The 25062-nt window shown below is 46.2% G+C and overlaps 1 protein-coding gene across 11 annotated transcripts in view; it reads left to right on the top strand.

Moving 5' to 3' along the window:
- CDH18 (cadherin 18) overlaps nt 1-25062 on the top strand; it is a 1922553-nt gene that overhangs the window by 1115007 nt on the left and 782484 nt on the right. For all 11 annotated transcript variants that reach the window (XM_069613787.1, XM_069613788.1, XM_069613784.1 and 8 more), the window contains one exon: nt 8584-8837. In XM_069613787.1, the coding sequence (XP_069469888.1) occupies nt 8584-8837 (254 nt within the window). The remainder of the gene's footprint in view (nt 1-8583; nt 8838-25062) is intronic.

Below are 25062 nucleotides of genomic sequence, written 5' to 3' on the forward strand. Positions count from 1 at the left end.
TCCGCTGGAAATTGACCGGGTGCACAGAACGATCCGACAGCAATCGGCCACCTCGCCTCTGGACGTCATAGCCCGGGTCCACTTCTTCAGGGTGAAAGAAGAAATTATGAGAAAAGCCAGGTCAATGCAACAAATCTCCTTCAGGAATTCCAATATGCTCTTATATCAAGATCTGGCGAACTCCACCCATCAGAAAAGGAAAACCCTCAAGCCACTGACTGAATGGCTGCGTGAAACAAAGATCCCATACCGTTGGGGCTTCCCAACGTCCGTACAATTCACCTGGGAGGGCGCACAGCAACAGCTCCACTCCCTGAAAGAAGCCGAGAAATTCATGGGCGTCTGGGGAGCAAGCGAGGGATCTGAAGTAGAGGCGACTACCCGAGATCCCGCCAAAAAGCAAGAATCGGTGACAAGGGCAAGGGTGAACAGAAGGCGTAGGATCCAGGGTCCCCCCCCCGAAGAAAGCACAACCGAGACTGAGCGGCTACAGAACTCTGAGTGCAGACAAGGTCAGTTATAGACCCCTGCGGTTTCTGACCATTAAGAAGGGGAGGGGGAGGGATACATCGCCGGAAACTCATCCCTAGCTGAATTAGGGCGGGCAAGGAGGAGAATGAAGGGGGTGTTGGGGAGTTGCAAAGGCTCCCCCGAACATCTGGGTTAGTCCAGATCGAAACAAATTAAAGCCGATTAGTAGGTCCACAATTCGCTGCGAAGGCAAGTTAACACTATGTCCTCCTATTGACAAGTTGGGCCTGGTTGGCCATTTGTGCTTGTGGTTGGAGCACTTCCAGTTGCCCGTTGGGTAGGAGAATCTCCTTTTTAAGGGTTCAAGGGTTGGGGGGGAGAAAGGCCAAGGAGGAGGTAGGTGCAAGAAATCACTCTACCACAGGTAACGCAATGTTACAAGGCACTGACGCCGACAGACATCACAAGTATATGCTACCAGAACCACACCGCACAGAGAGCTTGATTAGGGGCAGATAAAACATCTAGCAAAGCTTTACCCATTAAGGAGACTCATGGGGTCGGGTGACGAAAGGGAAATCAGACTCCTTACATGGAATGTCCAGGGCCTCAATTTTCCGGGGAAACGGAGGTCAGTGGAGCACAGGCTCAGTCAGTTAGCGGGAGACAGTATTCCTCCAGGAGACTCGCCTGGTCCAGGACAACGAAAAACAGGTTAGATTCAAAAGGTTCAAAAAAACGTTCTTCCCCACCTCAGGGGGGAAAAAGAGAGGGGTGGCAATCTTACTGAGCGAGAGGGTACCGCTGACTAGAATTACAGTTAGCCGAGACCCGGGGGGCAGATCCCTATTGTTGAAGGGGCTACTACTAGAACAACCAATCACAATGATGGCAGTCTATTGGCCGAATTCCGCCCAAGACAAGTTCCTAGCAAACCTTGTCCCAACTATCCTGGCATTCTCAGAGGGATACCTAATTTTAGGTGGGGATTTCAATATGGTCCTTGACCCCAAAGCAGATAACACTTCCCCCAACCAGATTAGACTATACACAAGCGCAATTGCTGGCTATGCTATTTAGGGAAACGGGGACGGTCGATGCATGGAGGCTGGCTAATTAGGGGATTAGCGACTATACCCACTACTCACATGCACATAGGGGGTCTTCAAGAATTGACCTCTTGTTAGTCACAGACGCAATATACCCGTGTCTGGACAAGGTAGAGATACACGCACGGGCAATCTCGGATCATGCCCCAGTATTGGCTGACCTGAGTATAAACGGTTCCCCCAAACCTCCAATGAGGTACTGGATGCTATGCGATGCCATGCTGCTAACGCAAACATAAAAAGGGAAACGGAGGAAACACTAACTAGTTTTTGGAAAACACAGCAGAGGACACACCCATTGGCGTAGTTTGGGATGCCATGAAAGCGGTTGTGAGGGGGATGCTCATTAGCGCAAGGGCAGAGTAGCGAAAGGTCTCGAAGATCCTAGTGTCCAAACTAGAGGGCACAGTAGCTTCGTTAGAAAAAGATCTGCAATCCCATTGGACAAGGAAAGGGGAAAGGGCACTGCGAAAAGCCAAAATAGCACTGGAGATGCATTGGGTGCATCGATCAGCGAAATCACTAGCCTACACAAAACAGTTTTACTATAGTAAAAGCAATAAAGCAAACCGTATACTAGCATACAAGCTGAAATAAATGCACACCAGGAATAACATAACTTGCCTTAGAGATGCAGAGGGTCAGGCCCAATACAGGTAGAGGGACAAGATGGAGGTGCTGGTGAATCACCACAAAGCCATAATGACAGGCCCACCAACATCCCTCTATAAACTGCCCAGCTACCTGCGAGCCAGCAAAGCCCAACAATATAAAACCCTACTGAACTCCATAGACCACCCTATTACTCAGGAAGAAACGGTGAAAGCTATAAAATCACTGAAAAACTCGGCACTGGGCCTGGACGGGCCAACTGAAGAAATGTACAAGACCTACTCACACATTCTAGCTCCAGACTGACCACCCTATTTAACTCCTTTCTGAGTACGGGTACCATCACTAAATCAATGGCAGTATCACTGACGATTCTCATTCACAAACCGGGGGAAGATTGCGAACAACCAGCCTCATACAGACCAATAACCTTAATGAATAATGATGGGAAAATGTTCTCGAAAGTATTAGCAGCCAGGCTAAAAACAAACCTCCCACATATTGTAGCCCAAGACCAAACGGGATTTAACCCAGGGAGGGGGACGCACAATAAAATTAGGCACACCATAGACCTCATAGAAAGTGCAAATAGGACAGCGGAAGGAATGCAGGTTATCTCATTGGATGCCCACAAGGCATTTGAATTAGTAGACTGGGGCTATTAACAAAACGTTTTACTGCATTGGGGTTTTGGTGCAGACTTCATCACATGGGCAATGGCTAATTATCAAATGCATACTACGCAGCTGTGGGTGAATGGCGACAGGTCTGAAACAATACACATCTCCCCTATCGCCAATGATCTTTGCTCTGTCGATGGAGCCATTTGCGAACAGGATCCGGCAAAACCCAGAGATAAAGGAGCACACTGTAGGGAGTCAGGAATATAAAGTCGCGCTTTACGCGGACGATGTACTTGTAACCACAACCAAACCGAGCTCCTCCTTGGGCCCGTTTTGAGAAGAAATCGAGGAATTCGGTAGGGTATCAGGGTTCAGGATTAACCTCACAAATAAACAAAAGGCAGACTTAAATCCGGCACTAACAATCCCCTGGGCAGACTCGTCGATCGGATACCTGGGATTTCAGATCCCCAAGAATCCTCCCGCATATATCAGAGCAACTTCCCGCAGCTGTTCGGGGAGTTCAGGCGCGATCTAGAGCATTGGCGGACGCAAGACATTTCCTGGTTCAGCCGAATAGCTGCAGGGAAAATGAATCGGATCCCCAGACTACTGTACCACTGCGCGGCACTTCCGGTGCAGATCCCAGAAAAGGAGCTAATTACTCTACAGGGAAATATACAAAAATGTATATGTGGGGGAAAGAAACCCAGAAAAGCGAAGAAAATCATGCTCTGTGGCAGAGCTCTGGGTGGTCTGGGCGTCCCAGATGTAGCTAGATACTCACTAGCAGCGCAACTGTCTCATGCATTTGCGTGGGTACGTGCATCAGACCAGCCTCTTTGGAGACAAATAGAGGAGGCCTGGTGCCCGGGCCCTTTAACGGATCTCCCACACTTTCCGACCATAAAAGCCCAGGGCAAACTTGAACCCCCTTACAGCAACATTAAACACTGTACAAAAATGGAAAGCAGCGGCCCGAAAATGGGGTTGTGAAAGTTTGCTAGGTCCACTCACACCGCTTTGGAATAACCTGGAATTTACTCCCAGAATCCCCCAACATGGTTTCCCAGCATGGCCAGAGGGAGGGCTACGAAAGCTATCAGACGACTTAGAGGAAGGCTCTCCGATAACCTGTGAAAAATGCAAGGGAAAACTCAGGGTAGCAGAAACAGAAATGTTCCATTACGCCCAACTGCGGCATTGGACCTCACATAAGGCAGTGAGGGAGAAGGGGGTGAGAGACTTGATGGCATTAGAACACACCCTTTCATCAGCAAACCCAAAGGGGAAGGTATCCACAATCTACCAACTTCTAGATAGAACAGACCCCTCCAAGAAAGAAAAGGATATGTTGGATTGGGAGAGGAACCTTGGCCGAGTAATAGACGTAGACGAATGGTGAAAAATTTGGGCCAGGATACATAAAAGTACCCAATGCATCACGAACAAGGAAGGGGGCTATAAGATCTGTTGTAGATATTATACCACTCCGGATCAGCTAAACAGAGCCAACTCGGACATTCCCCCCACCCCCCCATTGCTGGAGAGGCTGTGCAGACAGGGGTACTCTGTTCCATCTCCTGTGGTCATGCCCAAGAGCAGAAAGGTATTGGGGGGGAAGTGATGGGCCACATTAAAGCAATTACAGGACTAACAATCCGGTGGGACCCGGGAATTATTATCCTAGGGGAAACTGGGGGAGGGGCATTCCCCCTCTCAGGGCAGATGGTGCGCCTGTGCACACACCACCTGCTGGCCGCGAAAATCGCACTGGCCCGATTATGGAAAAAACAGAGGGCCCCTCGACCCCGTTATGGTGATCGAAATGCTGGGAAATCATAGTGGCAGAAAAGATTACGGCGATATGCTCTGGGAATCTAAACACCTTCCTGAACACGTGGGCACCATTTATGGACTACTCTGAAAAGTAAAGTACCCAGGCCTCACCAGTAGGCCCCCACTAACACAATGGCTACAGGGTTGATGTGATGAGACGGTACACCAACGAAGAGAGTAGTGGGCAACCAAACCCTCCCCCCACCCCTCCGAGAAGGACCTGTGGGGCCCGCCCCCTCCTAACGTTTCCTGCAAAAAGAAATGGTTGTGGTTTTTGGTGATAATCGGTGATATATGCAGATTTGATGTTGTCAGTGCACTGTATATTGACATGTGTAATAAAAAGTACTGTTGAAAAAAAAGAGGGGTACGTACATGTGAAACAGTAGCAAACCAAACGGCAAGTACAACAGTCCAAAATAAAGGAAAGTCCAATCAAGTTTCAATGAAAATATAGATACTTTTATTAAACACACCCATATGCAATAATAATTAACTAGAACCCACTACAAAAAGCCACCCCTGTAGAAAGAAAACCAAAAATGCAAAGAGAGTAAGATGCGGCCACTCTGGGTACTGAGACAAGAGGAGAAAAGGCAATATCAAATACAATGTTTGTTAAAAACGATATGTGCTTGAATGCAAAGGGTTTAAAGTGGCCAGTTATCTAGCAGTAATACCTTTGTTGTTCCTGGCGGTTAGACAAAAGCAAACCAAGCGTTTTAGCTCTGTGCTGATATTTCGAATCAGGCTTGAATACGGCCATTGTAGGCCAGATGGCAAGCAGATGTCGAGTCAGGGTCAAACTGAAGGCTGCTGTAGTTCAAAGAGATGTTTGAGCAATGCGGATCATGAAAAGCACCAGTTTCGGTTTTATGGTCGAGATTTGACAGCAGAGAGGCTGATGTCAGGATTAGCTAGGCGAGTTGGTTAAATTCTGTGCTCAAGGGTCGCAGATCAGGAAGAATACTAGGGTTGGTTTGACTATTGACTAGATCGGTGATGAGAAGGCTGGAGGTTTGAATAAAGGTTCAAGCGTTGTAGGTGCAACAGTGCTTTTTTCCTCGAGCTGAAACAATGAAACTCACTACACTTGGCGCTGTGCGGTAATGAACTGCTTTGAATGTGCATCATTGCAGTTCATAGGTCAGCGTGTGTCAAAGACAGCTCCAGGGGGTTGTGTTGGGGTGGAACCAGCTCAAATCTACAATAAAAGAGAAGTAAGCCTGGCTGTCTTGGCTGTCAGGTGCTGCACGTCCCACGTCTCAGAAACTAGAGTAGTCCTTGTTCTCAGGCTCCAAAACACAGGGGAGACTGGCACACACACCTGCAGTGGTCCTTCAGCAGGGTGAGAAGGTGGCTGGCCAAAGATGGTGGCAGAGTGGTAGTTCTTGCTCCAGCAGACTGTTACGCTCACTTGGACCCCACAGGGGTGTCGATCGGACCCGGACAGCTGCGGTCTCCTTCAACGTGATGCGTAATGCAGAGATGACTGTCTGGACTGGCCCGCCTAGTCTTGTCTGCTGGACCCGAAGAAGTATTTTCCTGCAAGTGGAGACAGGGATTAACCACCTGTGGGTTTTAGTGATGGCCTCCCAACTGTTCTCGCTCTCCCCCACTAATCACCTCCGATATCCCCTTAGTAACCTCACCTTATGTTCGTAAAAGATGAGCTCTCCATCCTGCGTGTCTTGCAGGGGCGCATAGATACCAGTTACTTCACTGGTTTGAAGGCGTTGGGAGAGTTCCGGTAAGTGTTGACTCTGAAGTCCCTGGCGGGATTGGTAAGTATCAAGTTCAAAGAGTTCAATGTGCCCGAAGTTCACTCTTGTCCCCTTCCTTCCTTAAGTTGCAACTGAGGTCGTGAGAAGAAGGTCTCGTAGCTGCTGCTGGCGTTCAGGTAAGAGTCTGTTACCCAACGCTGTCCGGTAACTATTGCATGCGTTAACGTGTTGTTTTTCTCTCTCTTTACAGATGCGGGATATGAAAATGTGGAGAGTTATGGAATAATACCGCCGGTGGTAAGTCTATGGTGGTAAGAGGTTGTATTTGTTGATTCCCTTGGCTCACCTTGTTTTTTATTGTGTCCCCTAGGTGCCGGATTACGGCGAAGAAATGATGGAGACAGTGCCAGATCGAAAGATGCTGTGAGAACTGGTGAGTATGGCGCCGTGCTGGAGCTGGCGAAGCGACGGTGCAGGACTGATGTACTTTCCAGGTCCGGAGATGAAATGGTTCCGGAATTAGGTGAGGAATTTGAAATAAGTTAGTTGTCTAACCTTGTCCTTTTCTTCTTCTTTATTCTAGGAGCTCCGGATTCGAGGCGGTCTTGGCAGAAGACTGGATGCTGGCTGCAGGCACGGTAAGCGTCACGCTGCTGGGTGCAGAATAACGCAAAGCATGTGCTGCTTTTCGGGTGTGGTTTAAATAGCCTCCAAAGTAGTTCCAGGTAAGAAGTTCCCTAGAGCCACGCCCGAGTAAAAAATAGTCCCTGTAATAAAATAGTCCCATCCAGGCCTCATGTAGGCTTGGACTCTTTTGGGGCATGGTCTGCATCAGGTAAGTAAAGTCTTTGAGCCTGGCGCCTATGGCGCCAGGACTGATTTCTATGATGAGCCTGGCACCTAAGGCACCAGGACTGAACCCAGACAGCCCCTAGCCGGGGCTGCTGAGGTTTAAACAAATGTCTGGATGCCTGCTCCCGGAGCTGAGGTCCTTGGTCCTGATGCCCGGGGGTAGGCATCATGACACAGACGGTCACAGCCGGTTTAACTGGTAGATCGTTAGGGAGCAGAGCTTTCTTCTGGATTACCAACTGGAAGATCTTGGAAAGGACTATGCTCCCAAAATGGACCAAACAAATTCTTCTTCAAGGCTGAAGTCCAGATATCAATCGGAGAATGAGTGGAAGACCCACTCATTTAAAGGCAAAGCCGAGAGGAGGTTGGGCAGCAGCAAGACTGCTTTATGGGGTTCAATCCCAGGCCTCGAGACAAGTGGCCTTTGCCTTTTGACATCATACCCAAAGTGCTTTTTGTTAACGGAGTTGGAGGGAACAGTAAAGAAGAGAACATTTACAGAGAAACATGATGGTGGATTTTTTCTCCACCTGTGTAGAGCTCCCTCTGTTAACACTAACCCCACCCCATTCCCTTGTCAATAGCATCTAAGGCCATTTTGGTATACAGCTTCCTAGTGTGAAGCTATTCCTTTTCGGATTGGTGTGTTCTTTGTTTCCTTTTCCCCAAGCCAGCTCATGATTGAAAGCTGGCTCACTTGAGGCAAGTGTAAACCAACCTCACAAAGGATCAAAAGAAGACGCAAAGCCATACAGTCTCCTGCCATGTAATTTGGAAAGGCCAGGCTGTCTGACCAAAATAGTCATAATCCTTCCTCTGCTCATCTGGGTTTACAGTGTTGACACATTTGATATCAAATTCATGTGACTGTAATAGGTATGAGAGATACTAGCCACCATATCTTAAACTTAGGCACGGCTTATATTTAAAGTTTACAAATACCACCAGGATAGTAACTCTCATAGTTATGTGGTGTGGGAAAAGAGATGCATGTCTTAAATACAGCCCCTGTGCTATAGTGACTTGGCTGTCGCTGCAGCCGTCAAGAAGGCAGCAGTGACCTGTACCTGCCCAGTGCCACTGGAGAGCAGCTGCTGCAGATCAGGCTACTGATTGAGCAGGTCAAAGCTGTATAGAATGAACTGCATTGTTGTATTAATTAATAACAATCAAAAAAGCCAGGGCTTTTACACCCTTGGCAGATGGCTATTTCCCACAATCACTAACATAGACTGTTAATCTGCAATGCACAATAATAAAAGTGAGTGATTGCTGTTACCTAAAATAGCGAGTTACAGTTTTCACATTGAAGCATGTACAGTGTAAATAATCTTATCTTTCTTTCCACAGCCACTCAACTATGAGAAAAAGAAGCACTACACCCTGAACATAGAAGGAAGAAATCCTCACGTGGATGACCGTTTTTCACATTTGGAACTTTTTAAAGATTATACAACACTAAAGGTTATTGTGGGGGATGTGGATGAATCTCCATTATTTACATTGCCATCCTACATCATGGATGTTTATGAAAATTCCAAGATTGGGACTCTGGTTGGTTTGGTGACAGCACATGATCCTGATAGTGCCAACAGTTTAGTAAGGTAGGAACCTACATTGTAATCATAATTGTATTTGAAATGAAATATGAAATTATTGTGCATACCGTGCTATTGCAGATAATTAGGTAGCTATCAGTTTTGTAAGAGCCTTTTGAGTTATGTTCGTGGAATTGAAACAAAAGTTTTTACGTATGTTAACTGTAGATTTTTCAATAAAATAAAATAAAAAGATAATTACACTTGTATTGGCTCCCAGAGGTTCATGTGACCTACCTCCATTGTTATTGAGTTTTCCCCGGGGGTCCAGCCTGGGTTTCTACAGTTAAGGGCCAAAAGAAGCAAAGTAAAACTTCCTGTTTGTGCCTGTTAAGGCTTCAAGGAGCATACGGCCAGGGCCCCCCTGTTCATGCCAGTACTTGCTGTTAGGCAGAAACCTGTGCAGTTCCCTTAGGGACCACTGCAAAAGGCTTAAGACTGCAGGTGTTGGCAGTAAACCCAATTGGTAGCAGTCTGTACCACCCAGATTTACCTGGTAGCTGTGGCTGAGCAGCCAGACTTCTCTCAAGAAGAGTTAGACAGTATATAGAGTATACAAGACAGGTACCAAAATATAGTAGCACAAGCAAACACTGACCAGAGCTTTGATATCAAAGTATATAATTATTCATTTAAAGACACACTTAGCACTATTATTGTAAGCAAGTTCAAAACACAGTCACTATTAATATATATACATCCCTGATCACTTATTAGACAAGTCTTAGTTAAAACACCACTTATTTTCAGACAGAAGTGAGCGCTTAGCCTAAGATGGCACTCCAGTAAGTTAATCAAAAAGGGAGGGAAAAAGGCAGAATTAGGAACATTCACTATACCAACACTTTAGGAGAACCAGAGCAAGTCAGAAAAGGCAGAGTCTGAGGAGCAAGAAAGTCATAGGCCAGGCCCACTCTTGAAGAGAGCAAGGCGGAATGTGTCCAAGATCACACAGTTGAATAGTACTTTTAAAGAGTTGTTGCAAAGAGTTCAAAAAGGGTTGGCTCAAGTTAGGAAAAGTTAGTTAGTAGGTCCCAGGTCACCCCAGGATAGAAAGTCAAGGATTTACGGGACACCTTGAACAGTCTGTTGCAAGGGAGACCAGGCGGGACTCAGTACCCGAAATGGTGAGAAAGCTCCAGCGGAGGCAGTTGTTCCTGGCAGCGGATGCAAGTCAGTGCTTCGTCCAGGTGAAGAGGGGTTCTCGACGTGGAGGAAAGCTGGAGGTCGTTGCACTGCCAGGGAAGAAACCAGCCGCGTAGTTTCCCGGTTAAAAGGTACTACCCTTTTATTCGCGGTAGTGGTGAAGCGTGGCTATCCGGCCACCGGGGTGCTTGGCACGGGCGATTGGACCACGAGACGATCCAGGAAGGTGAAAAAGAGGGCGAACTGGTTATCCCCACCAGCTCAGAGGAAGAAGACTCTCCGGGATGAAGATCTTCTCTGTCGTTGGGAAGTGGTGAGACGGTTCAGCAGGGCTCCACCGGTGGTGTCCTTGTTGCAGGTCGGCTCAGCTTCTCCCTCTTCGGATTCTTTGGTCCTGTGGCGACTTCTGAAGTTCCAGTCCCCAAAGCCCTGCTTTTATGCAGAAAACCCCCATTCATCAGTCCTAGCTGTCACTCAAACATGCTAAGTGGTGAGCCGGGCAGCTCACCACTGGGCCAATCACAGAAGAGTGCGACTTGAGTTGTTGAGGCAACTCAGTCCAGGGTGCCTAAAGCCCCCTCCCACACATCCTGTAGACCCAGACAGAGTGGCACCACTTTTGGAGGCTTCTGTGCAGAAGCCCGCCAAAAAGTGGAACAAAGGTCTCGACTTGGGTTGGAGTTACAGAGGCGAACACAAACGCCATTTTAAAACCCGAGTCCTGGCAAAAAGACCCAACCGGGGAATAAATATTAAATAAATAACCCGGCGGTATCTTTAACATTGCACCAAAAAGTGGTGCGTTTAAAATGAATGGGAAAATCCCATAGGAAATATTCTGGTGGAATATTTTGCGTGGTAACCACTGCCACCAGCCAGAAACCCGACGAGGGGGGACTGCACAGTGCCCCCTTGAAAAACAGACCCAGGGGCAATCTAATTACCCCTACCAGTACTTCCACAATATGATGGTTTGTACTGGTTCTACCAAAAATACATGAAACCCTATGGAGTAAAAGACCCCATAGCCCATACAACACATTACAAAGTGAAAGGATATCTCAAATCATGTCTAAGAGTGGGAGAAAAAGAGTCTCGCTCTTAGGAGGAGAACAAAATAAACCCCAAAAATCCAGCAAAGCTGCTGGGGGACTCACTAGGTTTGGGAAATTAGCCTTAATAGAGAATTCTCCCTAACACTTGCCTGACTCCTTTTTCCACACATTAGGATCCTTCAACCCAGTATCTCTCCATTCACTGCAAACCTGCCATTACCTCTCAAGACCAAAAAAATCCCTGTTTTGGTGGAGTTACTTTTTGTTACATAAAGCCCGATTCTAGCCCAACTCAGAACTTAAACTGCTCCTTCTGAGTCATCCTTTCCCCCTTCCCTTCTTCTCAACCAGCAACCCTCTCTCTCTCTTGAGTTGCACACTTCCTTCATTGTCTTCACTTGCCTATTTCTTCTATCCTCCATCATGCACTTCCAGGGAGCGGAGGATAGCACAGGGGCAACACGCTGGTCTTGGATACAAGACTATGCAGAGCAACAGAGGTTCGAAGGCCGGATACGCGCTTAGAAACTGAGCTCCGGTACAGTATTAGGCGCATTGTGTAAAAAAACAATTAAATAAATAAAATGCACTTTGACTTTGCGTCATTCCTCCTCCTTCTTCTCCTCTTCTCTTGTAGTTTTCAGCCACAACTAGGTCTAACTTCTACCTCATTCTCCTCCTTCCCATTTCCAACTGCTTCCACTGTACCCACATCCCTTCCAACTCAACACTTACATTCTCCCAGGATCTCCAACCTCATCTATCCCCCCTTGATTACTGCAGTTCACCTGCTCCTCCAACCCACCTCCTATCACTCTTTTCACTTGGCCTCTGTAATGCACAGGCCCTCTGCAAGATTTCCTACATCACTAAGCAATTTGACTCTTATAACCATCAACAATCACTTTTTGCTGTTGCAAAAACACGGGTATCCCCTCATGACTTTGCTACACTAACAGGTGTCCACATTGACACTGCTACCTTCTTTCATTCTACCTGACCTGTTGGTAGGGTGTTGTCATGGAGTTCCTTATCAAAAAGGGCATCTCCACTGCCCCCTGCCCACCTCTGATATCAGCTCTTTCTCTTTTGAATGTGCCATTCTTGAACTCTTCCAGCCTACTCCTCACCCTATTCTGGTTCTCTACCTACTGTGAGAAACCTGAGGGTGTTCTCCTGAGTAGACCTTGAGAATCCCTTATTCAGGTGGTCAGGGAAGGACTGGCACTCTTAGATCCCAACCCTAGTGGTGGACGAGTAAGGGGTGATCACCTGCGTATGGGAGCCCCCAGGGTTGTGCTCGGAGGAATAGCCTCGATGAGACGCGGTATCATACCGGGGAAGGAGGAGAGCAGGACGATATACCTGAGGCATTTGTAGGCTGTAATGCATTTACCCCCTTCCTCCTGTTGAATCAATCTTACCCAGATCTAACAACCACTCTGTATGTAACAAATTCCCTAGGATCCCAAACCCCATTGCACCCAGAAACCATCTCTCCCAGAATACCTATTATCCTGTTCCCTGCCTGAATACTCCCAATCATTCTTCTGTACGTCCCTCTGATTATTCTTACCTGAACACTCCTGAACATTCTTTTCCCCATCCCTATGGTTATTCTTTCCCGAACACCCAGTCTACTCACATGACACACTACCATTCCCACAATCCCCCTTGTTTATTTCATGATATTAATCCTGGTCATTCCCGTTTGCTTTGCAAACCCCACCAATCTGACCCTTCTGACTTTACCAACACCCCTAGGATGAAGAATATAATTTCTCATGATAAACCCTTTCTTTTTGACGCAAACACTTTCTTACCGCATGAAAGACAGCAGACTAACCCCAGAGGTGTTTGCCTGACATGTCCCGACACAAGGGTTAAGCTGACGCAGGCAATTAACCTGAATCACACACACACCGGACAGCCCTTTCCTTTCCCTACAGGGATAAAAGTTGGAGCACAAGAGCACAAGACAAGCAAGGAAGACTGCACGATGTAAGAGCTAACTCAGCACGGCAGTTCAAGAGGTGGAGAAAGATGGTGCAGAGAGAGAGGGTGACAAGGCGAGAGTCGACCTTGCCCTTTCCGACCAAGGCCTGTGGAAGCTCTGCATAGGGAATGATAAGTCTGCGAACAATAGCCAACATGTGGTGCAGCAGATTTCAACGGTCCACGAGACCCTCCTCTGCTGATTCCCAAGCCGGGGAGAGATGAGTGTCTCTATGGTACCAACCTTGACTCCAAAAAGGAAGTAAACCAAAAGGGTTCATCACAGCTGATGAGTCGAGGGGAGTGTCAGTACGAAACCGAACTGTGTTGAGCAAAAAGTAGCCGAAGGCTAAATTGAACTTTGAAAAGCAAGTGATACTAGTAATCAAGGAGGGGGAAAACCAGCAACAGAGGAGTCCGGCACCATGTGGGTGCTCACTCAGGAAACTCTGGTTGGATTACCAAACTGTAAAGACTACCGTAACCAGAAGGCCTTGGGAAGAGGTGAAGAAAGGTCAAAGTGGTCATACAGGGGTCTTGTAAAATCCTCTGTACCGTCGGAAGTCTTTGACCATCAGATGATTGTGAAAGCTAAGGGAAGTGAATCCTGCATGGTGAAAATTTGTACATGAACTGTATTTCGTGAAGATTAGCAAGAGTGAACCCCAGCAGAGGGTTGCTAATGAGAAGGGGCAAAGTCTAAAGTCCTGTGAGGAATTGTCTGTAATGGTTGGCGAGGTTGAACCCAGCCTGAGGGAAGCCGAAAACCAAGAAGTTGGTGTGAAGTACCGAAGGGGGGGTCTGTACTCCTGCTCTCTATATGGCAGAGGAGAGGCAGAGAGCACCCCAGCCAAGATTCTCTATGCGGTAGCTAAGGGCGAGCAATCAAGGCTTAAGCTCTCAGGAGGTGATGTGGGCTGGTTCTTAAGTACTGTGTAGTCCTCAAGCACCCACAAAGGAATGTCCACACACTATTAGTGAAAACACAGTCTTTATATAAATAAGGTTCAATTTATGTACACAATCACAATAACACACTTTGTACTCTGGTAATACTATAATGGCAAATATATGCACGTCTACGTGGTACCACTCTACTATTAAAGGCATGGTCTAGTAAAAAATGTTATTGTCCCTACGGGTCGGCCATGTTTTTTTAAGCCTAAGTGGCTCGATTTTAGAAAGCTTTCCTATGGACCTTACCCGAGTTTTCGTCCATTAAACGCACGCGAAAACAAGCACCAGGGAGCCGCCATTTTCTGATAATCCTATCTTTTCCCCGATCGCCCTGGCTGATCTGCTTTTGCGGCACTAAATCAATTCCCCCGCCCCTGAGCCTGACATAATCAAAACATTCATATTCCCCGCCTCTCCCCGTGACGTTACTGTGCTGCGTAGGCAAACGCGCCCAGTCGTCTTCTGCGCGCCTCCACACAGAACCCGGAAACCAACACAGATCAACTCACAACACAGCGTGCCACAATTCGGAATATGAAACTGTACTTTAAAATGAAACAGCAACACGTACATTTGGTAAAGTACATTTATTTGACATTAAATGTTTAGAGAATATTCAGCAATTGACATATAAACTCCGGAAGCCATTTATTTTCTTTTATCTGTATCCGCAATAACTGTTCCGTTTCATCTTGAGTCACGCGCTGTTCCTTTATGGTACACAGGGTGTTCATTTTCGTAAAAAGAATCACTTTGCAAGCACGGTGAACCGCGAGGCTGTTCCATCAACTAGGCACTAGTCCAGCCTAAAGGTTGATATGTTGGTTCTAGCCACTAGTACAGCGTAAGGGCATGTGGGCCCTTGGCGATCGTCCCATAATATGGTGATCGTGCTCCAGTTGTTGACATGAAGCTGCAGGTGTCTGCTGAAGAATCCATCCGCCGGTGTCTCAAACAGATGGCAGTGGCAGAAAGGGATCAAATACCTGTTATGAAAACAAAAAAATCATAATTAGTCTCGCTAGCCGAACTTCATTAATATTACTCATTTTATTTATTACGGCCGATCAGAAACTATTTGCTTGCAAGGATAGTTCAATGGAGTATGTTCGTCTCTAAAATCAATGCGAAAAGTAACGAGATAAATCGAGGCCAACACACAATGATAAACGACAGTCTACATGCGTGAGGAATTATATGATATGGCATTTGTAACGCGCCTATACTCAAGTGTTTCTAGGCGTGACGAGGCAGGTGGGGAACAAGGGCAGACAGACAACGATCCTACTAGGCCAGGTGTCTTTCTGATCGCGCATGGGGAAGGGCTGTACATGGTTAGTTGAATACAAATTAAATAATAGGGCCAGCTGGTGGCAAGTGCAAGGTAAATGCCGGGAGAAGGGGCTGAAGGATACAGAGACAGTCCCGTAGTGCAGGTAGGCAATGCAGGGAAAAGTGGCTGGGCCAAGGACCGAGATCGGTGAGACCAGTGGACCTGCATGCCCATGTGCCCACTACGAACAGTTTTACTTGCTTTTCCTAGCTCTTCATTCATTCATTTATTCATGCATCCATTCATTAAATCTTCATTCCGGTATAAAAGCGTGTAAAGATTTACTTACATTATATTTGAAATTTCCATTGTGTCTCTTCGTAATGCAGTCTGTAAAACGGACCGTGCTCTTGACAACGATTTTTCGTATACTGAACTAAAATGAAACTCGGTCTAGTTTCTGAATTTTCTGCCTTATTGTCTCTTACGTTATTGCGCACTCCCTTCAAATGTAGTTCTTTCGGCATGGTCCCTGTCTCAAGGTCAAAAAACAATAGACCCTTATACTTCCAGTGCGACTTGTGGGCCTCATCTGGGCGCTGTCCTTCGCAGTCTTTATTTGCAACATCACGTAGTATAGGCATCTGTGAGAACTTGAAGTTTAGAATCCGTCTATGTAGTGCGCCTCAATGTGCAAATGCGAACTGGCTTCTCTCCCAAATGCCACGGCCCGCTTGGCTGGCGCGTTCTAAGTGCCCCAATTTTCTCCCCGTTTTCTGCGAGCTTTGCAGCCCAAATTGAGACATTTAATTTTTGGCGGAAGGTCAGGGAAAGTATAAAGTACCACAGCAGTTGAATTAAAAGTGAGATTTATTGTTTGTTTGTTTGTTTTATTATTTGCAATACGCAAGCCTCCCCTCTGTTAACAGTGCGCAGCATTTACGTTTACATGAGATGAGACATGAGAAAAATATATACATACACATATGTGAGGTGAATAGAGAGAATTCAAAGATGACACCCAGCTTGTTCGCCACCCATGATGGTGAAGGTAGGGGTTAGGTTTACAGGTACACTGTACAATAACATTTATTTACAAAAAGACAATCGTATTGCAATTATTTAAACCGGGATTTGTACTTCACAATCAGCTGTGCTTTGGGTGGGCATGGCACAGTCGCAATGTTCGGTCGCAATGGATCACTGCTCTGAACAGAAACGTCCAAAATTCTGTATCAGTGCTTCTCTAACACGGCAACAATAAGGCCTTTCACAAAGTCGAACTGCATTTCATCATAGACTGGTTTGATCACCCATTGCTTACTTCGTTTTGAAAACACCTTAGTGTAGCGAGGCATCCTTACTTTACCCCTAGTCCTAGATTGTTCACGTCCGACATTGCTGTTATGGACCAAGACCGCTAGTAGAGTGCGATGTTTCATGCCCCGAAAGCTAAAATGCAAGCGCTTTGGCCTGTACTTTAGGCACATATTGTGGAACACCTCCAAATCTCCTGTGTGACAGAATTCTGTCAGTCCTCTCAAATCTCTTGATAGAATTTTGTCGAAAACAATCTTCTCAATGGCTTTGTGTGTCGGTGAAGATGGAATCAACCACTTCTTCTTCCGTGCCTCCTCTGGCGACAAAGGGCCATGTTCACATTGGTGGAAATGTTCATTTGCTGTCCAGCGATGAACGTTGGTACAGTGGTGCATCAGTGACCGCCATTTTTCAAGTAGTATTTCCACTGACCCCTCACAAGTTTTTGAGCTCCACCAAAGATGGTTGGTGATAGAATGTGACCACTGCAAAATACTTTCAAAACCTTTTTTTTCCCCTGCAGCCGAGATTTTCCTATTGATTGATTTAGCAAGATGCCATACGTCAAATTGATGTTTAATATGTGGGAACTGCTCTCTCATTGTCTTGGCAATTGAAACGTGTCTATCCGTGGCTATGAGGTCGATGTGCATTCCCCTCGATTGTAGATATTCCACTGATTTTATAAAACCTAGTTTCTCCATGGCCACTGAGGATGTACATTGTGTTACCTGCACGACCACCGAACTCACAATTTTCTTACTATCCATGTCCTGAAAGTGGTAGGTGCAGTACTTGGCAGAAAATCCAGGGCTGTCGCACTGTGCATCGCCGGCTAGCCTGAATCGTTTGCCTTCGAATGTACTTGCTAGAGACAATTGTTCAATTTTCCAAGCATCACTAATGGCCGGAAACAGATAATCACGTTGGTATGTGTAGTACAGCGCTTTAGGAATGAAATGAAAGAAAGCCTCTAACTTTCTAAAACTGGAGCCACTAAAAAGTGATGCAGCTGCACACAGTAGATTGCCTGCTGGCAGTTTCCCCAGCATCGGTTGTGCAGACCATGAGAACCTATGATTTAATCTACAGGCGGCATTTATTTTGACGTTACTGCCTTTTATTTGACGAGTCACATTAATCAATGGCTTCCCACATACTTTCCCTCTAATGGAATGCACACATTTCAGCATACTTATAATTTCCATCAAACAACTGTTGAATACAATGTATTTGCTCTCTTTCATTAGACTGTCATCCTGCGTCAACGTTGTTTCGGCCTTTGACGTTGTGGAGATTTCAACACAATGGAAAGTAATATCGCTGATATCAAGTTCTGATGCGTCTATGGATGCTGCGGCTGGTTCATTCTCTGTCATTTCAACATCTATTACTTCAACATTGATGGGAGAACACAACAATGTCGACAGGTTTTTTGGTGGCAAATTTTTGGCGGGTGTAGATTGTGTAAATTGATCTGCAACTACTTCAGAGCTATCTTCAATACATTCAATAACATCTTCTTGTGGTGGTGCGGTCGCACTGTAGCTATGGTCCAATGCAACTTTGCTGTAGTCTCCAAACACAGTTAATTCATGTTCTGGCCATTGGACATGAGCATCTCGAGCCTGAACACGCCTCAATTAATAGTTCCTCCATAGTGTACACGGTCTGGCAAGCCACATCTCTCATTCGCTTCACTGTCTGTGTGTGTATAGTTCTGATACCCACGGGTAACTGGAGGAGAGATTGGAAAAGGGATGTTCAGTTTAAACACAAGATGGAGTGTAGTAGAATTGACTGGAAAAAAACATAAAATAGTCCCCAGCACAAACATTTTTTTAAAGTTATGAACTGTTTTTAACTAACCTTTTTTTGTTTTTTTTTCTTTGCAACTTTTTTGACTCGACCTTCAACATCTGCACGCTGTAGCTCCGATTCGTTTCCGCATGTCCTCCCTTCCTCTTGCGCTGCAACGACTATATTTTCTGTATCCGCATAGACAGCACGGAATGACGCTCCATCGTCTCCCTGAAACATAGTACTTTCATTACTATGTATCAAAATATTGTTAGCATAAAACACACGTGAGGACGAACACACAGGTACATCTCAATAGCCAAATACGATTTAAACATTGTGTGCAACAATCAAACGACAAGTATTCGACCAGTGATGATCTATTTCGATGGAACTGTCAGTATACATACCTCTGGCTCTACATGGACTGCCATGAATGGTTGTATTGGAGAGGAGGCATCCGCATCTCCCTGAAACACAGTACTTGCATTAGTATGCTTTTCAATATTGGAAACACAACACACACTTGGGGTCGAACGCACAGGTACATATAAAGAGATAACCGCGAAAGATGCATTGTCCAAAAGAATCAAGGAAAATCCAAATATGATCACATTTCATCGACTTATTTCAACGATTCCTTTACATCTGCATCATCTAAATGAGATGTTCTGATTGTGGTGGGAGCTTCGTCGTCTCCCTGAAACACAGCACTTGCGTTAATAGGGAAGAAAGTATAGCAAATGGAATCACGTTATATGATCACGCATGATGGAGCTGTCATTATCCATACCTCGTGCTGCTGAAGAATATCTATGGATGTTGCAAATGTAGTGCGCACTTCTGAAAGCTGTTGCGCCGATTCGTATACTTGAATGTCAGGCTCTGCATCAAGTGCAGGGGTTGACGCTCCATCAACTGCCTGAAACATAGTACTTGGATTAGTGAGAATTACAATTGTGAAAACATAACACACACACACGGGTTGACAGCACAGGTACATATCAACGGCTAACCACGAATGAAACATTGTGTAGAACAATCAAACGACAAGAATTCCAGCTCTGATGATGATGCTCGATGGAGCTGTCAGTATCCATACCTCCTGATGTTGAAAAACATCTAGAAATGTTGTAGATGTGGCGTACGCTTCAGCATCTCCCTGAAAGATAGTACTTGCATTAGTATGGATAACACTAATTATAACTGAAAACAAACACCAGTGGACGATAACTAAGGTGTATATCAATTGGAAAGCAGTAACCAAACATTCGGTAAAATAATTACACGATAGAATAAAACTATTACTTGACATGCATAAAACAAGTATGTAGCGGATTAGCCTAGTAAGATTACCTGATACGCGCTAGAAGTGGTTGAAAACTGCGATCACGTCAAGGATGTAGAATGTTCTTGCTTCAGATTCAAGGGATAGTCAAGAAGTTGTAAAGGTCAATTAATGATTGATAATGAAATGCCAATATTAAAAATAGCCATGTAAGCCGACAGAATACTTGAAAAATGCTCAATACAGCACAGTTCCCTGTCCCCATATATATGTATATACATTGCGTTTGTGGGTTATGAAATCGAAAAAGAATATATTGATAAATGTCATTATTCAAAAAACTATACACTCATATCAATATCGAAATTATTACAAGGGATAGAACACCTACAATATCAATGAATCCATTCGGCTACACACTACCGCAAGGCCGAAAGCTAAATCCGGACACTTGACTCACCGGTGGCGGAATGTGAACGAATAGAGTGGGAATAGCGTTTTCGCGCAATTTCCGTGTCGTTCACCGTTTATTCTTCTTTGTTACCCAAGAAGTTGTGTACATGTCCAAGGAAAAGTGCCGGCTGCAGATGCGGTATCGATCACCCCTCTTGTCCTCTAAGACTTGTTGGACTCTACTTTCCAGCTCATCCAGTGGATATCCGCAATGTCTGACCCATTCTCTTATTCGATCAACAGTTTTCGGGAATACATGCATTGTAGTTCCTTCAGATTTCGCATGGGTCTTCGAAGGGCAACCGCTAATCGAACAGGCAGGCATTGGTGATAAATCTGAAAAGTAAATATCGACATTATTATACAATCTTCAAGAGTAAAGATTTGATACAAAAGTAAATGAATCATACAATGATCAATGCAAGGTTTGTTTTGGTCGCAGGAACTATACCAGTTCATTATGTGCGGCTAAGTATTTGCTTAAGTTGCAGAAATGTATAATTGATGTGACTGAAATCTGAACATGTGACTCGTCCCTTGGATGTTCTGTCTTGCACGAGAAGGAAACATGCTTACATTATAGACTGGACCCCCGAAGGATGCAATTCGATGACAATTGACACAGATGAGTGTCCTCTCATCTGAGTGATGGTTATGAATTTCCCCTCCGGGAACAAATCTCCAAATTTAGTTACTGGCAATCTCTTCATCAACGCCACATACTGTATTTCGCTAGTTAGGGGAACATCCGGGATAAATATAACCGGGAGCTTTGGTGAATACAGAATACTACCCCTAGGCTTACGTTCCAGAAGTGAGCAAGCTCCACACGTCAACTCGATCAGGTTTTGGGTTTTTCACGGATGGCTCGGAGCAGTTAGAATAATCGACCTCAACAAGGCTGGAGATGCAATCGACCTTTCTATTTCCATTTGCGCCACAGTGTAATATAATTCAAAATCTAGCAGGGCTAACCCCCCCCCCCCTTCAGAACAGGTGCAATGAGTTTATCCCACGAGACCCGCGCCTGCTTGCCAGCCCAGATGAATTGCGACACCATCAAGCGGAGGTCTCTGAAGTACTTCTTGGGTACTTTTATTGGCACGTTAAGAAACACATACAGAAATCTGGGGACAATAGCCATTTTGATGGCCGAGATCCTCCCGAACAAATTAAGGGGGAGCGAGCCCCACCTCTGCATCGCCAGTCTGGCCGACTCGAATGCCTCCCCATAGTTACCTCGGTAGACCACCCCCTCATCCCTGGCTATTGTGATTCCCAGGTATCGGGTGCTTAGTAGGTGCCACTGAAAACCCCACCTATCTTCAAACCTCCCTAACCCATCTGTCAGCGGAAATATGACGGATTTGCTAGGGTTCACCTGTAGCCCTGACAATTTCCCGAATTGCTGAACGTCAAGCATGATCGGGTCCAGGTTGACCTCTGGTTGCCGGATGAACAGAACCATATCGTCCGCGTATAGCGAAATGACTACCTTATGGGTATGTAACTGAATGCCCCGGTGTAAATGCCGCTCTCTAACCAATTCAGCCCACGGCTCTATCGCTAGGGCAAATAACAGAGGGGATAGGGGGCAGCGCTGACGTGTCCCCCTCTCAAGTGGGATTAGGTTGGTTGTCTGCCCATTCACCCTTATTCTAGCCACTGGATTTTTATATAGTAATGACACCAAGGAGATGAAGGACCCTCCCAAGCCCAACCTATGCAACACCGCAAACAGGAACGGCCATTCAACGGAATCAAACGCTTTAGTGGCATCCAGCAAAACTGCCGCCGCTGGATCATCCCCCGGCAGAGCTGCCATGAGCCCGAACATCCTCCGCAGCCCAAATTATGTCAACCGTCCGGGAATGAATCCCGCCTGATCAGCCCTGACTGAGGTTGGCATTAACAGCGCCAATCTTGCCGCTAATATTTTAGCCATGATCTTATTATCCAGGTTAATAAGCGATATCGGGCAGTACGAGGAGCAGCCCCCCCCCCGGGTTTCCCTGGCTTCAACAGCACGATAACTACTGCCTCCCGAAGGCAGTCCAGCAATCGACCCTCAGAGACAGCTTCCTGGTATATCCGTAGTAGATATGGTGCCAGTTTGTTAATATAGCATTTATAAAATTTGGCTGTAAAGCCGTCCGGGGACCGCCCTCAACCCCCCTGGCAGCTCCTTGATGGCACCCACTACTTCTTCCAATGTCAACGGCCTATTCAACCACTCGCGCTGCTCCTCCGAGCACCAGTACAGACAGTTAGGGAGAATTCTCTCTTTAGGCTGAATTTCCTAACCTAGTGAGTCCCCCAGCAGCTTTGCTGGATTTCTGGAGTTTTTTTTTTTCTCCTGCCAAGAGTGAGACTCTTTTTCTCCCACTCGTGGACATGATTTATGGTGTTCCTTTGACTGTTAATGTGTTTTATGGGCTATAGGGTCCTTTACTCCATAGGGTCTCATGTGTTTTTCCTATGTGTGTTACACAGCACCCTCCGTGCAGTAACACAGGGGTGTCATAGTGAAACCCCACCATAGACTCCATACCCTGGGACTGACTACTATCTCCCAGGGCATGTAAAGTCACCACTGGCATTACTAGTCCCAAATTATGAACAGAAACCAGTACAAACCATCATATTGTGGACGTACTGGTTGGGGCAATTCAATTGCCACGGGTCTGTTAGTCGAGGGGGCACGTCTCTGTCCCCCCTGATCGAGTTTTGGCTGGTGGCAGTGGATACTTCTTTTTATATTCGACCGCGAATATATCCCTATGGGATTTTCCCATTGTTCGAGGCTACCAACTTTAATTATTTAATTCTCATAGCCTCGAACATACTGCCGGTTTATTTATTTAATATTAATTCGCCGGTTGGTATTTTTTGCCAGGACTCGATCCTAAAATGGCGTTTGTGTTCTCTTCTGAGACTCCAACCCAAGTCGAGCCCTTTGTTCCACTTTTTGGCAGCCTTCTCCACAGAAGCCTCCAAAAGTGGTGCCACTCTGTCTGGGTACCACAGGGTGTGTGGGAGGGGGTTTAGGCACCCTGGACTGAGTTACCTTGGTAACTGAAGTCGCACTCTTGAGTGATTGGCCCAAGTGGTGAGCCGGCCGGCTCACCACTTAGCATGTTTGATTGACAGCTAGGCTGAGTGAATGGGGGTGTGCTGCATAAAAGCAGGGCTTTGGGGACTGGAACTTCAGAAGTCGCCACAGGACCTGAGAATCCGACGAGGGAGAAGCTGAGCCGACCTACCACGACGACACCACCGGTGGAGCCCTGCGGAACCGACTCACCACTTCCCTACGACAGAGAAGATCTCCCGGCTGGAGAGGCTTCTTCCCCTGACTTCTTCTCTTCACATCCCACGCTGTCTTGTGGTCGAATTGCCCGTGCCAAGCACCCCGGCAACCGGATAGCCACTTACCACTGGACCACGAATAAAAGGACCCCTCCTTTTACCTGAGAACTCCGCGGCTGGTTTCTTCCCTGGCAGTGCAACGGACTCCTGTCTTCCTCCCCGACGAGATCCTCTCTTTCCCCGGACGAAGCACCGACTTGCATCCGCTGCCAGGAACAATTGCCCCCGCTGGAGTATTCTCACCACTCTAAGGTACCATGTCCAGCAGGCCTCCCTTTCTAAAGATTGCTACAAGGTAATAATAATCCCTTAACCTTCTGGACTGGGCTGGCCACCTTGACCTGGTAACTGGTCCCTTTCTTTGGTCCAACTCTTTTTGAACCTTTTCAAGACTTTTGTGCACTGCAGCCGTGTGACCTTGGACACATTTCGTTATGATCCTCTTAAAGTGCATCCGGCCTACTGAACTCTAAACACACGGTTTTACTTTGCCTTCCTCTCTTGTTGTGTTCTTGCAAAAGTGTTGGGATCTGTTTCAAGTTATACTCTGCTTTTCTCTCCCTTTTAAAACAAATTATTAGAGTGCCATCTGAGTTAAGCGCCCACCGCTGTCTGAAAATAAGTGGGGCTTTACTAAAGAATTGTCTAATATTCTTTTAAGGGAGTGTATATCTTTTAGTGACAGTGTTTTTGAATTGCTTACTATTAGTGCCTGTGTGTTTTTCTAGATGTGGTTTTAAATAAATAATTATATCTCTTTTACACCAAGCTCCGGTCAGTGTTTACTTGTTCTACTGAGTTCTTCTGACCTATTGTGAATACTCTGTATACTGCCTAACTCTTCTTGAGGGAAGTCTGACTGCTCAGCCACAGCTACCAAGTGAATCTGTGTGGTACAGACTGCTACCAAGTGGGTTTACTGCCAAACACCTGTAGTCTTAAATCTTTTGCAGTGGTCCCAGAGGGAACTGCACAGGTTTCTGCCTAACACAGACCCACCTGGTCATGGTAAGCATTAATATCTGTCAGAATAGCCCGCGATTGGGCGGAGTACAGATGACTATAACATTTTTGAAATTCGCTGACTATTGCCTCATCTTCAAAGTGGTCTACCCCTCGCTCGTCCGTAATCCCTGCAACCCTATTCCCCTCTTTACACATCCCAGTGACTTTGGCTAGTGATGTCCCGGGGCCTGACCCTCACCATATCTCTGGGGTGCTGCTCTATCCCACTCATACTTTACTTCCGCTGGGCTAGGGCATGAAACTTTTGAAGCCTCTGCATTATGTCCCCTTGCTGGGCCCTATATGGGATGGGGGCTGCCTCCTGCAAGGTGCGTATCTCCTCCTCCTTGTCAGCTAGGTCCTTTTGTATCCCTCTTAGGATCCCCGCTTCCTTAGCTATACACTCCTCCCTTATCACACATTTAAAACCTTCACATAGGGTGCCCACCGAGGATACCGACCCCTCATTAAGTTCAAAATGTCTATCTATAGCGTTTGATATCTCCTCCCTAAAGACACCGTCTGTGAGTTCATCACTTCTGAATTTCCACAGGGGCCTCGTCCCCGCAC

Source organism: Ambystoma mexicanum, chromosome 5p (genome assembly GCF_040938575.1).
Source record: "Ambystoma mexicanum isolate Mex_15411 chromosome 5p, UKY_AmexF1_1, whole genome shotgun sequence".
Taxonomy (NCBI): domain Eukaryota; kingdom Metazoa; phylum Chordata; class Amphibia; order Caudata; family Ambystomatidae; genus Ambystoma; species Ambystoma mexicanum.